Raw genomic sequence first — 15,155 nt, forward strand, 5'->3', positions numbered from 1 at the left:
TTCTAATATTCAAACCACTGTGGTTATTGAACTCTGATCTATTACATAGCATTCAACTGAAATTTGAATGCCATGTAATAGAACTCTGGAAAGTAAAAACACCAGAGACAATTTGGGCAAGAAAAACACTTCAAACAGATCAAGGATATCAAATACCTTAGAATCTGAATTATGCCTACATACTTATGAATACCTTTCAATAACAATGGTAAAAGTAAAGTTGTTTTATGTTCTGGTTAATGGTTTCCATTGTCCATTTCCATACATGAATACCAGGCTTACATTTTCATCTTTAACTTACATGTTGGACAACCTGCAATCCTCAGAGATTTTTTTTCTATGTCCCAATTATCATCAAGATCCTTAACCATATTTACCTCATAAGTAATTTATAATGATTTCACCTGTTCAGAGAAAAGCTGTAAGATTATGAAGTTTTTAGACTGATTATTCATGGTATTTGCATTTTCTTTACAAACATAGACCAACGTTCCACCCGTTATTATGTCAAAACGGTGTCACTTGACTCTTACTATAGAAAAGTTGCTCATGCCTGCATTACAGAATGTACAAATTGATATTTTAGCATTATATTTTGGGTATCAACAATTCTTTTTTATTTGAGAAGTGAACATATCACAATTTAAAACTGTTTTTAATATTAAAATTTTATTTTGGTACAAAGTTATCAAATCTCTATGTTACAAATAATATTTACTTTTAATTTCATTTAATTTGTAACGAAATCTAAATATTTATTGCTAACGATTTAAAATATTTTATAAAAATTAATTTAAAATGAACGTATTTACATATATTTACAAAATGACTTGTTGGATGACGTTACTTCTGCAAACACGTCAAGCATATCGCAGTGTCTTCATGTTTATCGTACCTGTAAGGATATAAAGCAAATATTAAACAAAGTCTCTTCTATATGAATATCTTAAATTTACATAAAAGATTGTATATAATCGTAATGTTTTTATAAATAATTTATAAACTGATAGAAACATTTATATACTAACTGTAAAACAGAACACAGATGACAAAATTTTCCATTACATGATGTGCATACACAAGAATTTAAAGCGGTCACTGTGCGATCGCAAAATGAACAAGAGAGAGACTTGTAAGGATTGTTACTCATGCTATTATTTAAACCTGAAAAATTTACAAGTAATTAAGATCTTGATATCAGGATATATTTTCTATTAAAACCTGTTAATACATAAGAATAAATCAGAAAAAAAGGTCACAAGTTCATATTTTGTATGCATTATCTTCTTAATGCAAATAATTGACTGTATAGATTGAAATCTCAATTGAAATGCCATTTTTAAACATGCTCATCAAAAATATTCAGATTTCTTGTTGTTAGCTTAATGAGCAAAATTCATTCTCATCTCTGATGACTTAACTGTGTAGTGTGACTATGTTTTATCTCTTTACGATAAAAAAAACAACATATATCCAAGTGAATTTCAGATGAGAGAAGAATCATTGGGAGTCATGTCTAAAATAAGAAAAATCACTTTCAGTATATAAGGAATAACTTGAGGAATGACTGAAAACTTCTCATTGAAACTTGTGGTAAATCCTGAACTCTCTGTGCTATGTATGGATGAACATTTTATAAAAACAACAAAATAAACTAGAACAATATATAGACTCTCACCTAAACGTCAAATTTCCAGCAAAACACCCAAATTCAACATTTGAATGTTTTTGGCCACTTGTTAATAGGCCTTCATCAGGAAAAGTCAAAACGAAAATAACTGTTCTATTTATAGAATGTTGCCGCATTGTACACGTAATTTTTTAATTTTTTAAAATCAGTTCGAACATCAGCTGTGACGTATATTAAGCAATGTATAATTTCCTTTAAGAATGTAAATAATACTTTCATACATTTGGTATGGGAATGTAATCCGTGTTGATGCATGTTCCTCTTATGTCGGCCCTGTAGATGTCTGCGGCCTCTAACATTCTTATATGCTGTCTGTTGAATACCTTGTTTATTAGGGATGCCTCCTCCCATATGGGGTAAATTCCCGGCTCAGTGGTATACCGAGCTAAGGCCATATTGATGTTTCCTTTTGCTATGTCATACCTGTGATCACGTAACTGGGCTTGTAATGATCTGTATGTGGAACCAATGCAGGTTAGTGTCCGGTTGAACCTGTCATCCTGTAGTGAGATGCGATAAATTCCAGGTGCTTTAGCATCCTCAGTTTCATCCTTCACGTTAGATAAAAGGCAGAACACGGTGGGTTTCCTTTTGTATGCTATGCATATGTTTAAATCCTTGGCCATCATCATGTATGTGCAATGGAGGGATAGTTTGTAATTTAGGACTACCCATTTCTCTTCTGCATTGTTAACATTAGTATTGGTGTTGATTGACCTGGCTTGATATGTGGATGTTATATTGTTGATAAATGAGTGAATGTATCCATGCTTGGATGCAATATGTTTCATTTGTACTAGCTCATTGTTAGTATCTGAGAGCTGTATACAATGTGAGTGGGCTCTAGCCACAAGTGCGCGGAAAGCGGACGTTTTATATGACCAAAGGTCAACAGAGTTGGCTGGTATGAATAGAGGAATGTAAGTGGGTTTGTGGAAAACTGTAATTTTGAACTTATTATCCACTACATAAATCTTGATATCCAAGAAATTAATGTCCATGTGGCTTTCCTGATCCAATTTTAATGTTAATCCATAGTTGTTATTATTGAACACTTTTAACACATTATCACATCCAGTCTATTTCTCCATATAATCAAAATGTCATCAACGTATCGGGTATACATGACGATATTATGTTTGAATTTTACTAAGGAACATGTTTACCAATTGTCGTACAACCAGTTCACACAGATCACCCAAAATGGGGCTATCCACAGGTACCCCTCTTTTTTGTATGTAGGTGCACTATCAAAGTAAAAAGATGAGGAATAGAACAGCAGGTGTGCTAGGTCTAATATTTGAGTGTGGAAAGTTTGAGCATCAGTAGTAGTGCTTAGAAAAAAAATCTCTCAAAGTGCAAAAGCATGGTTCTAAACAAATAGATGGAAACATGGATACAAAATCGAACACAATGAGATATTCGTTCCCACTTAAATTAATAGCAGCAAGTTTGGATAGAAGTGAACCTGAATTGAAGATCATATATGTATATGATTGAAAGTGGCACTTTAACACACAACGGATCCAATTTTCCAACAAAAGCATTGGGGATCTGGCTTTATCAATCACAGAATGTAAGTGTTAACCCAGTTTGTGCATTTTTGCAAAGGCGAACAGGCGGGGTGTCAGGAGAGTTGACTATTGTGTGCTGTAGGCCTAGCGCCATTACTAGGCTAGTGCGTGTGAACCTAGTGACACAATTTTGTAGTTTTGTTATATATGAGGCCTCAGCAAGTTGCCATTGCATTTCCACTATGTACTGCTGTAACAGATGGACGGATAAAAGCAAGGCAGACCACCTAGGTCCTTTTCATGATCATGACCGCCTTGCTTTTATCTGCCTTGACTAATGTGATGTCCTGGGATCTGAATCACAAATTACATCCCCATACCAAATGCATGGAAGTATTATTTACACTCTTAAAGGAAATTATACATTGCTTAATATACATCACAGCTGATGTTCAAACCAATTTTTAAAATTAGGTGTACAACACAGCAACATTCTATAAATAGAACAGTTATTTTTGTTTTGACTTTTCCTGATGAAGGCCAATTAATGAGTGGCCGAAAACGTTCGAATGTTGAATTTGGGTGTTTTGCTGGAAATTTGACGTTTTGATGAGAATCGATGAGCATTCTATGCTATGCTATAAACATAGCATGCTTTGGCTATCTTTGGTCACTTTGGAGACATTTCATATCAAATGAATTTGTACATACTGCAACAATTTTAACAAGAGATTGTGAGTCATCCCTCATATACAAGGAGCCAAATTTTCAGTCTGGATCTCAGTGATTTTTATCTCTTCCACACTAAAGATTGCTTGGATATACATTGTTCATATCAAATGAAGAAATGAAACATTACTCACTAAATAATTAAATCATAACCAGATACAGGAATGTTATGGTGACAAAATGGATAAGTTCATTACATACAGCACAAATGTCTGAATATTTTTAATGATCATATTGAAAAAGTAGTATAGTGAACTCCCATATAATGTGCTTCCCTGTAATGTAATGAAAAAATTACAACTAATACTCATACAAAATTCTAATTTTGTCTTCCAGAGGTATACATTTTCTTCTTCAACTTCTAGGCCTAGGTTTACAATGCATGTCTCAATAATGTGATTTCCTAAAATGTGGAACATATCCTCCACATTGTACAGGACTCCACTGTATATGGGTTGATGATTGTGGTATTACATACAAAATATAGATGTCAATACCTCATTTTATGATACCTCCTTGTGGATTAAATAATAAAATGTAAATTTTTATAGATAAATTACAAATACTTACCAGAATGTTCTTTAGATTTAAGAAACAGCCAATTATTCTGTTTAGATGGAAATTTGCTATTTACAGAAGAATTTAATTGAGAAAATTGTTTCTTCATTCCATTAAATAACAAATCCTGTGTTTTATCTGTTAGAAAAAAGATAACATTAATAAACCAATAAAATATTTTTGAAAATCAAATTAAATTATTGAAAAAACTGAAAATATTACATCAATTACCTGAATTGATGACATTAAATGTTTTACTGCTGGAGAAGTGTGGAAGGTTGTCGTCAATTCAGATAGTTAAGCACAGTGGGTGATCGGTCAACGAACAAATCGGATAACAGATGCTTTCGCAAAAGATTTTTATGTTAGGACAATAAACACCTCATAGAACAAACACAAGAAGAAGCAAAGTAAAATAATTGGTCTTCCCTCATTTTCAGGCAATAATTCGAAACATTGACGCTCAACTCAGTATATACTGATTGGATAGTATTCCTCCAAACTTTGAAACTCTCCCTTGTAATTCCAGCCTTTTATTTTTCTGACAGAAACAATTTTTTTATAGTATTCACAAGACTGTCAGGTGGCCACTCATTAAGTTTTGTATCGGTTTTTATTTTCAAAAGGTGAGAGCATAATAACAAAGGTAGAGAGTAGGCAGAAGATGTCTGATGTTGCTGGGCAGTATGGCTTGAAAAGGTATTCAGTAGGCCATAGTTAAATCTTATCTAAGAAAGATACTGTAAATTCAAGCAGCTAAAGGAGTAACAAAAGTCACATCTGAGAAATAAAGAGCATTGAAGAGCTCATAATGGAACCTGAACTGGATCTGACGACAGAAGAATGACAAGAACTCTTGAATGAAGAACACCAAGAAACTCAGCGAGATATGTTTTCTTCTGAAAAAAAGAATTAATGTCGATATCTGCCATTAAACATTTTTTTGAAGAAGTGGGAGGATGTCAGAACAACGGTCTTAAAATGGCATCCAAACTAGGTTGAAGTTAATAGGCTTGGGGATCTCTACAATTATAATGCTATTACTTCTGAAAAATTCTGAAGAAGAGAGAAAAGCAATCAACGTTAGACAGATTCTTTAACTCCCACAAATGGAAAAAAACATGACTAATAAAAATGCAAGACTGTGTATATATGTATTTTTATTATTACATATAAATAAACATAGTAAGAAAGTATATAATTTTTTATTTTTTGGGGTCTCTAGAACGAATTAATCAAATTCCCATAAAAACCTATGGTAAATCAATAATCGGTTAATGAACAATTCAGATAGCGAACAAAGTCTTGGAACGAATTATGTTCATTAACCAATCACCCTCTGTATATATATTTTTTCACAATATAATAATTTTTGTTACTTTATGGACAAACAAATATGTTTAACAATAATTTTACAAGCAAGACAATTCTAAAAACAGACATTAACTGATTGAAATCTAAAAAATGAATTCAAAGTAGAATAGCAGCCTACTGCTCTGGAAGACCAGGGATTGAATTTCGATGGGTTGAAAAAACCCTAGGAATTTTTTGGGGTGTCTGTCCCAGTATGTCAGGCTCCATCTCTCACCACTCAGCTGAACTAATAATGGGCTTGATAAAAACAGCCCAGTTAGAGCAGGGGGAAAAAAGCACATTTCGACAACTCAAAATCTAGGACTTGAGTAAATTCATTTCATGTCCAATATTGTGTGTATTCTGTTACATTTTTAAGGCTTAACATTGAGACAGAAATGAAACAAAATAAGCATTTAATTATGCACACATGAAGAAACACAAAATCATACAATGTCATACATAAATCATACATGTCTTTGAAACTTTGACACATTTGATTTATTTGGTTATGGCAATGTAGCATGGGCAATCTGCCGAGAGGAATGCCTCCTGGGAAGACTTTTACAGGAACTGTCCGAATTTAGGTGTTACTAATGTGAAGAAAACTCCACATGGTCAGCCCATTGGCAAGGTACAAATCCATGACTAGAGCTTTTAGTCACTGGTGGTCCTTGAAGCTATGACACAAAATCACAAAAAATTTAAACACATTATGTGGCTAAAGTAGTGATTTTATTCTTAAATGCAATCTGCAAATCAAATTTTATGAATGGAGCTCTCTTTTTAATTTTCAAAGCAGCTTTCTAGAAACCATGTTGCACACAAAAACATTTAATCCTGTCTACTTTTTAGAAAAACTTTTTGCTTTATTTTCCTCCCTCTTAAGGAATTATTTCTATATGATTTTATGATGCCAGGAACTAGTAAATTTGTCACCTTTGTCCTATATTTCCTATAAAATCAATGTCATCTCCTTATATCATCCTGTCTTCATTATACAAGGCAATTGTGTTACCAAATTCCTTGTTGTCAAATAAAAGTCTTATTGTTCTTANAAATTTGTCACCTTTGTCCTATATTTCCTATAAAATCAATGTCATCTCCTTATATCATCCTGTCCCCATTATACAAGGCAGTTGTTTTACCAAATTCCTTGTCAAATAGAAGTCTTAATATTCATTGAGTACTTGCCGTAAGAAAAGCTTCAAAATTAGTAGTCTAAAATTACCTGGGTTAAAAATCTAGTGGAAGGATTTTTTGATGAGAAAATAAAAAAGTTTGTGCTTCTATAGAAGAATTGACCCTAATGTGGAAATGATTATGTTGAAAAGGTATAAACTTTGGCAATAAAAGAATGTCCAAAATGTTTGATGTCCTTTCTGGTCAATCAGAAACTTAAAAAATGATTTTAAAAAACTTATTATTTATTCTTATCACTTAAAAATAAGTACAAAGCATTGAAATTTTGTTAAGGGGCAATTCGAAAAAAAGCACTGTCCAAAAAAGAGGTCTTTAGAGGGGTAACTTTTATTTAGGAAAAATTGAGAAACACTGTTTAAATGAAAGTATAATTAATAAAACTAACCCAACAATTATTTCAAATATCAAATGAACAACCAGATTCTTTTATCAAGTTACTAGACTAAATACCTTTACATTTTATCTCAAGTATGGATTTAATTTTAAAAACAGTGTTTTCCTAGGTTTTACAAAGTTTCTTCAGTAATTTCTATCTCTGCTGAAAGGCTTGAGTGTTTGAATGTTTTTTTTTTTTTTTGGTTTAATTCTTTCCACCCTGTGAGCACTAAGAGGACTTTTGTTTTCTAGCAATCCCATTATGGGTGGCTAGGTGGTGAGGAATGAGTGTTTGAATGTTTTTTTTTTTTTTTTTGTTTGTTTGTTTAATTCTTTCCACCCTGTGAGCGCTAAGAGGACTTTTGTTTTCTAGCAATCCCATTATGGGTGGCTGGGTGGTGAGGAAAGGGGTCTAACATATCCAGAAGACCACCCCCGAAAAATTCCTGGAGTTTTTTTATCCATCTTAACTCAATTCTGGATTTCAAGAGCAGTAAATTGTCACCTTAACTGCTTGGCCATCACCTTCCAGTTTGGGGGTTGTGACAAATATCCATAAGAGTTCCAATATGGTATGAAACAGATTTTTAAGATTGGAAATATAAGTTTTTCTAATATAGTAAAAGCTTGATATTACAGACCCTGATAACAGATGGCCAATGTTTTCATTTTCTCTATGAGCAACAACTCTTGGATTTGTTGTGTAAAGCAGAGCCATGATCATAAAAGAAAACAAGCANATTTTAAAAACAGTGTTTTCCTAGGTTTTACAAAGTTTCTTCAGTAATTTCTATCTCTGCTGAAAGGCTTGAGTGTTTGAATGTTTTTTTTTTTTTTTGGTTTAATTCTTTCCACCCTGTGAGCACTAAGAGGACTTTTGTTTTCTAGCAATCCCATTATGGGTGGCTAGGTGGTGAGGAATGGGGCCTAACATATCCAGAAGACCACCCCCAAAAATTCCTGGGGTTTTTTGATCCATCTTAATTCAATTCTGAATTCCAAGAGCAGTAAATTGCCACCTTAACTACTTGGCCATCACCTTCCAGTTTGGGGGTTGTGACAAATATCCGTAAGAGTTCCAATATGGTATGAAACAGATTTTTAAGATTGGAAATATGTTTTTCTAATATAGTAAGAGCTTGATATTACAGGCCCTGATAACAGATGGCCAATGTTTTCGTTTTCTCTACGAGCAACAACTCTTGGATTTGTTGTGTAAAGCAGAGCCATGATCATAAAAGAAAACAAGCAATTGTTTATTGTGACATGGTCACGTGCTGGGCTGCAATTTTTAATCTATTTAATCTAAAATATATTCTCTACCCCTCAAATTAGTAGTGGCTTGCCCCTGTACATCATACTTCTTTAAAATAATAGAGTGATGCCAGTCATCTACATAATGCTTTTCAGAGGAAAATTTTTTAATTAAAATAATGTGACTTCTGGTTTGCATCCAAAGTTCATATATAGTTAATCAGGGCCTCCTGCCCAAGGTTTCCATATCTGGCCTCGTCCATTCTTGAGATTAAGACAGATGGACATTATAGGTCTACAAATTTTTCAAACTGCAACCCAATGAAGAGCTTTCGATTTCAAAAACAAAAAATAGATGTAATTCGTCAGATTGAAGATGGAAAATCTCAATCTGAAGTTAGTAAAGAATTGTCTCTGAGTAAGCAGACAATTTCAGACATTTGGAAAGCAAAAGATAAACTATAACAGGCTTTCATAAAAACAACAATTCTTTCAAAAAAGTAAAATGTAAAGTATTTTAAATTTTGAAGTAAGAAAAGTTCAGGAGTATCAGCCTAATTTAGTCTTTGTGTAATAAACACTTTAACAGTAATTTTTTTCATGTAACAGTTTTGATGCAGGTGGCACTTACTCTGAAGTTGAAAACAAGTGTAATCGAGATCCATTCTAATGTGATTCTACTGTATAATAATATAATTTTTGATGCAATGGACGAGTCCTTAATAAAGAATAATCACATTAAAACAGACTTTCATTACATTGGATCAATTTCTTCAGTTCCGTGGTCATTTGTTATATTAAACTTTTACTGTATAACATTTGTTTAAAAAATCTTTACAAAATTATCACTGTTTATGTGTAAAATTATTCTAAATTTGTCTTTACATGTAATTATGACAGTCATCGGCATCTTGAGTATTGAATAACCTACAAACTTAAGATCCAATAAAAATATGAACTATCAATTTAAATATAACTTACCGTGTACAAATTTCATGTTATCTTTCCAATTTACACCCATGTTAACTTCCTTGATTCCCACGTGGGTTTTAAATTGTGGAGAAAATGTTTCGCCGAACGGATTTAATCGTTTGGGCATTGCAAAATGAATTCTACAATAAAAAATAAATAAACTTATATATTATTTTACAGGTTTTAAAACAAATTATATGGCATCTAAAATTTAATTATTAAGAATTTTAAGTCAGATATTTAATTAAATGTTATGAATTATAAAATGAAGAAATACTGTTGACCTTCAATGTAACAGAATAATGGAGAAGCATTGAATGGTTCAATAATGCCGACTGTCTGTTGTGTTTAAAAGATGTTACGGTCAATTACAAAATAAATTTTATATGAAGTATGACAAATTTTAACAGCTTGTGATAAATTCAATGGAAACAAATATCACACTTCCAAGCAAGGACTTAAACAGCAGCCATCAATATGCTCCTGGTAGAAATCCTGCCATTAATAAGTGCAGTCTGATATTCTCAAATACTGTATTCTCAACCTGACATATGCTTCGGAACAAACAGATTTGATATTTCAAAATCCATTATATGAGTTGTAAAGTCAAGAGATAGGATAACATTTGCATGTTTATTTGATCTTACACAACAGAATAGAATGCCAGAGGAACAGGGTCTTCCCTATGACAATATACCACATACATCTCCCAAAAGGATGCGAGTCCCTATTGCTGAAGCTAAGAAATCTATGTTTGAGGAAGGCAATTAGAACAAGAAGGTGTGTGTATTCCAAGTTTATATATAAAATGAAAATGTAAAATGTCACCTTATTCAGAATAAGACTTATTAAATGTATATACAGGTAACCCCCGTATAACACGCTAATTACATTCCAAAAAATTGCAGTGTTATACAAATCCGTGTTATACGAAACAAAGAACTAGTACGAAAAGGAGGGTTAGGTTCCAAAAATTAAAAAAACATGCTATTATATTTTCATAATTAAGATAAATATCTTTATTAAAATTTTCTTAAGTGATACACATTAATTAAATAATATAAATTAAACAATGTTTTCTTTGTCATCACTAAAAGCACTATTAACTGAGAGCGTTTTCTTTTTGGCAAGTTATCCTTATCCTCTGAGCATTTTTCTGCATTATCTTCAGATCCATGCTTTGCATCTGCCATGCATAATCTTTTGCAAAAAGTATGTAATTTTAGATTGCTTGCTTCTAGTTAAAAGATCTTTATAAATTTCCTTATATGGTGCTAAGCACTTATGAAGAATAAAGCAAGTATGGAATAAGGGAGAAACATCTGGTAACATCAGAAGCAGAAGCGTTGAGATCTGGCAACATTGAAACAAGTTTCGAGAAGGACCATGTGTATCGACAGAAGGCAAGAAAAGAAAATTTACATACTTAAGTATTGATAGTTCACGAAAATAATAGTTTTCGTGAACTATTATTACTTAAGTATGTAAAAATTTATTACATTTCATGTTGTACGAGGATTTTACCCAATTCTTGAACCATGTCAGAGTGAATCCGTGCTATAGCAGTACCGTGTTATACAGGGATGGTACCAATTCTCAAACCGTGTTAGAGTGAATCCGTGCTATAGAAGTGCCATGTTATACGGGGGTTACCTGTATATCAAGAATAAAGTATAATTTTGTATTATTTACTTTTATTTATTAACATTAACTTAACAGAACTAATCACTATAATAAAATTCAACATAATTCTGTTAATGTCAAATGATTGCCGGATTACACTGGGCTATATTAATGCTACTAATTATTAATTAAATGTCAATTAATTTGGCCTAGAGGTAGGTGTTGGCACCATCTCTTGATAAATTAACATTTTAATAATTAATTTAGAAGGTTCTGGAAGAAACGAATTGACCCAAAGCATACTGAAATTTACAACTCTCACTTGCCATGCAGACACATCGCAAGTTATGCTATCTGGACCTCCATGTGATCTTCACTTCCAGAACTGTTAATTTAGACACATCATACTGGCTACTCATAGCATCGACTAGGGACGACTACAGTACCCAAAGCCTGTAACTCCCAGCATAGCACTTCATTAGCTATTACTTTATCCCAGTATGATGTATATACACAAATATAAACATCCATAAACTTCACTTTTAATTTCACTAAACTGATCAATAGTTAAAACAAAAATACAAAGAATCATACTGAAAGACCACTCTCAACATTCTAGTCAAAAATTATCCATACATTCCCCTTCATTCATGATATAAATTTTAGTTTTACTTCACATTCTTCAGAGCTTCATTTACACCAAACAAAAGTCATTAATGTAGTTCCAAAAAGAAAACAGCCATATTTTTAAGTTAACTTTGAAGATTCAACTCGGTAATTGTGCATATTAAGGGAATATGAATTTTTTTAATTATGTTATATTAAAAAGAATGTATATTTAATAGTCGTTCGGAAAACGCATAACGTTTTTCCGTCCGACCCGTATATAAAGAGCTATAAACAAAAAATCATAGGACTACTTACCGATTGTGCTCCGTTCGAGACGCCATTACTTAAGCTTGCCGTCGTCGTGGAGGTGCACACTGGACGGCGGATGCACGCGAAGCGTATCACGTGACCCAATTTCAACGTCACTCAGTCACGTGACTAGGTCTCTGACGCGTTTCCGGCAGCTTTTCTTCTCGCGGAATAATCCGTTCTCTTTGCACTAACACGTCATAGAGCAAACCACGTCTTATTATTAACACGTGATTAACTCTTGTCACTTCGACAGCTCGCGGACTACAGTTTGACAACTTTGCCTAGTTACGCTTTTCTAACATCGTAACGTTCTATATCCAAATCCCAGTTAATATTTGACATCGACGATGTATTTTTCGATGTTAACTCCGTAAAAACAGAATAAATGAAATAATAAATAATCGAATTACTTTAAAATTCAGATTAAATGCTATAAAACTATAAATTTAATATCTAAATTTACAAACATGTATGTTTTATCTCTAATTTTAAAATGTAAAGTTATTTAACAATAATATAAAAGTTACAGTATGTAAAATGTGCGACCAATACTAATTACTGTCATATAACTTTAGATTTTAAAATTAGAGAGATTAGTTATATAAGACATACGTGTTTGTAAATTTAGATATTAAATTTATAGTTTTATAGCATTTAATCTGAATTTTAAAGTAATTCGATTATTTATTATTTCATTTGTTCTGTTTTTACGGAGTTAACATCGAAAAATAAATCGTCGATGTCAAATATTAACTGGGATTTGGATATAGAACGTTACGATGTTAGAAAAGCGTAACTAGGCAAAGTTGTCAAACTGTAGTCCGCGAGCTGTCGAAGTGACAAGAGTTAATCACGTGTTAATAATAAGACGTGGTTTGCTCTATGACGTGTTAGTGCAAAGAGAACGGATTATTCCGCGAGAAGAAAAGCTGCCGGAAACGCGTCAGAGACCTAGTCACGTGACTGAGTGACGTTGAAATTGGGTCACGTGATACGCTTCGCGTGCATCCGCCGTCCAGTGTGCACCTCCACGACGACGGCAAGCTTAAGTAATGGCGTCTCGAACGGAGCACAATCGGTAAGTAGTCCTATGATTTTTTGTTTATAGCTCTTTATATACGGGTCGGACGGAAAAACGTTATGCGTTTTCCGAACGACTATTAAATATACATTCTTTTTAATATAACATAATTAAAAAAATTCATATTCCCTTAATATGCACAATTACCTTCAACTCTTCAACTGATTTTGGCCAATATTCTCTTAATTTATTTATGTGAAGACAAATGCCACTGTGGTTACTCGGCCAAATTAATCAATGCATCTAACAGTGGATGAAGTGTGCCACCTTCAGGTATGAAGAATTCAAAGTGGAATCCCTCATTTCACTTTCAACTGTTCACACTCAGCGGCCCTATAAGCAGGTCAAAAAAGTTAATGTTCTTTAAATTTCACCTACAGTTAAAGAAGCAATGTTTAATTCAGCAATTTGTCTATAGTCCTTAAGCTAGCAGTACGAGTTAAGGAAAGGGTGTCTACTGTATTTAAGTTTCTTAGTTACTTAGGGAATGATTAGGAGAAATGTGACAAGCAATAGTTGTTCTGAGACAATTCGGGGCAGAGGAGAACAGTTTTTACCTCACACCAGTACTATTAGCTGTGTTCAACAGAATCAACAGTTGAAACTGAGCAAAGGTGTTTCAATCGGTAGTTGTTATGTATTTACATCTGCCGAACGACGAATGACGTATGTGTTGGAGCAGCCATCATTGGTCAGCTGCAGCTAGTGATAGATACTGCAAACAAAAGATGCTACTAAATGTGACATCAAAACACCGAACATGTTCCAAACAGCGCTACCATAGAGGGCATTCGGCAGAAAAATACTCAACAACTCCATAACTGTTGAATCTGCAAAATGCAACCATTGTCTATTCTCCACTCTCTGTATCACTCAAAGCCAGCTCTCACTCGCCTCAACCTCTAACACATGCAGTCCTGCACCATAAGCCCCCACACTCTCCTACTATATAACATGTACTACACAATCAAGTGGGTTAATCAGAGCCTGCAGTCACATCGACTAAATGGAAATATGAATATTGTAATCTCGTCGGGAAAAAACACGAAAAAGGGCACTTCTCCACTCAAAATCGCCAAGGAACCACCACCATTCGTCACATTCTACGTAATTACTCCATAAATAATTACGAAAACAGTAGACCCTTTACCTAAATTATTGATTCTGTAAAATGTAATGCCTACATATTTATGCAAATCAGGACAAGTAACATAAAAGTCATTTCCTTATCAACATTTAAAATATATTTTACATTACTGAAAAGCATTAATTTATATAATATTCATTAAATAAAACGTCCACGGTATACAAATTAATTCAAAAATGTCTCACCTGACATTAAATATAATTGAAAATAAATCAAAATCAGAGTTACTTTACGTAACCTAAAAGTAACGTGTTGTTTACATCTACTGTAACTCCCGCCATTTTTACAGTGTTGCCATTTTCCAGATTGATTTAAAATCGAATTTTAAATTTATAATATTCTAATAATAAATATAATAGTAAACAAGTGATTAACAATAGCTTAATTGTTCAGTAACAATTCACAAAAATAAAACATTTCCTAAAAGAGTTTTCTGGCCGATATACTATAAAGCTAGACTCCAACCAATGCCAAATTCTATCGGGCTAGATACGGCTAATTATTAAATAAATTATGCAACCAATTTGGCACTAGAGGGAGGCGATAGGCGCCATCTCTTAATAACTTTAATAACTTAATAATAATTTTTAATTAATTAATTTAAATAAATAATTTGGAACTACTGGAAGAAAAAAAATTAATATACGAAAACGATTATTAAAAACGATAAGATAATTTTGTAGGGTTCTTTAATAAATGTGTTGTCTTCGTATATTAATTTTGTTTATGCTTTTT

At 32.8% G+C, this 15,155-nt stretch overlaps 1 protein-coding gene across 1 annotated transcript; it reads right to left on the reverse strand.

Moving 5' to 3' along the window:
- Nucleotides 1-195: 195 nt before the first annotated feature.
- LOC111622580 (apoptosis regulatory protein Siva-like) lies at nt 196-14,880 on the reverse strand. Its single transcript, XM_023364995.1, has 5 exons — nt 14,606-14,880; nt 9,658-9,788; nt 4,504-4,629; nt 1,029-1,164; nt 196-895 (listed from the first exon to the last, which is right to left on the reverse strand). The coding sequence occupies exons 2-5, from the start codon at nt 9,773-9,775 to the stop codon at nt 844-846; spliced, it is 432 nt and encodes a 143-aa protein (XP_023220763.1). The 5' UTR covers nt 9,776-9,788; nt 14,606-14,880; the 3' UTR covers nt 196-843.
- Between the last annotated feature and the right edge of the window lie 275 nt (nt 14,881-15,155).

Source organism: Centruroides sculpturatus, unplaced genomic scaffold (genome assembly GCF_000671375.1).
Source record: "Centruroides sculpturatus isolate CEXI.00-Female unplaced genomic scaffold, Cexi_2.0 scaffold199, whole genome shotgun sequence".
Taxonomy (NCBI): domain Eukaryota; kingdom Metazoa; phylum Arthropoda; class Arachnida; order Scorpiones; family Buthidae; genus Centruroides; species Centruroides sculpturatus.

Coding starts and splice junctions, on each gene's coding strand:
- LOC111622580 (XM_023364995.1), bottom strand. CDS start 9,775: ATGCCCAAACGATTAAATCCGTTCGGCGAAACATTTTCTCCACAATTT. Junction 4,630..9,657: donor TAACATGAAATTTGTACACG/GTAAGTTATATT, acceptor TTTTTCTAACAG/ATAAAACACAGGATTTGTTA. Junction 896..1,028: donor CATCTGTGTTCTGTTTTACA/GTTAGTATATAA, acceptor ATATCCTTACAG/GTACGATAAACATGAAGACA.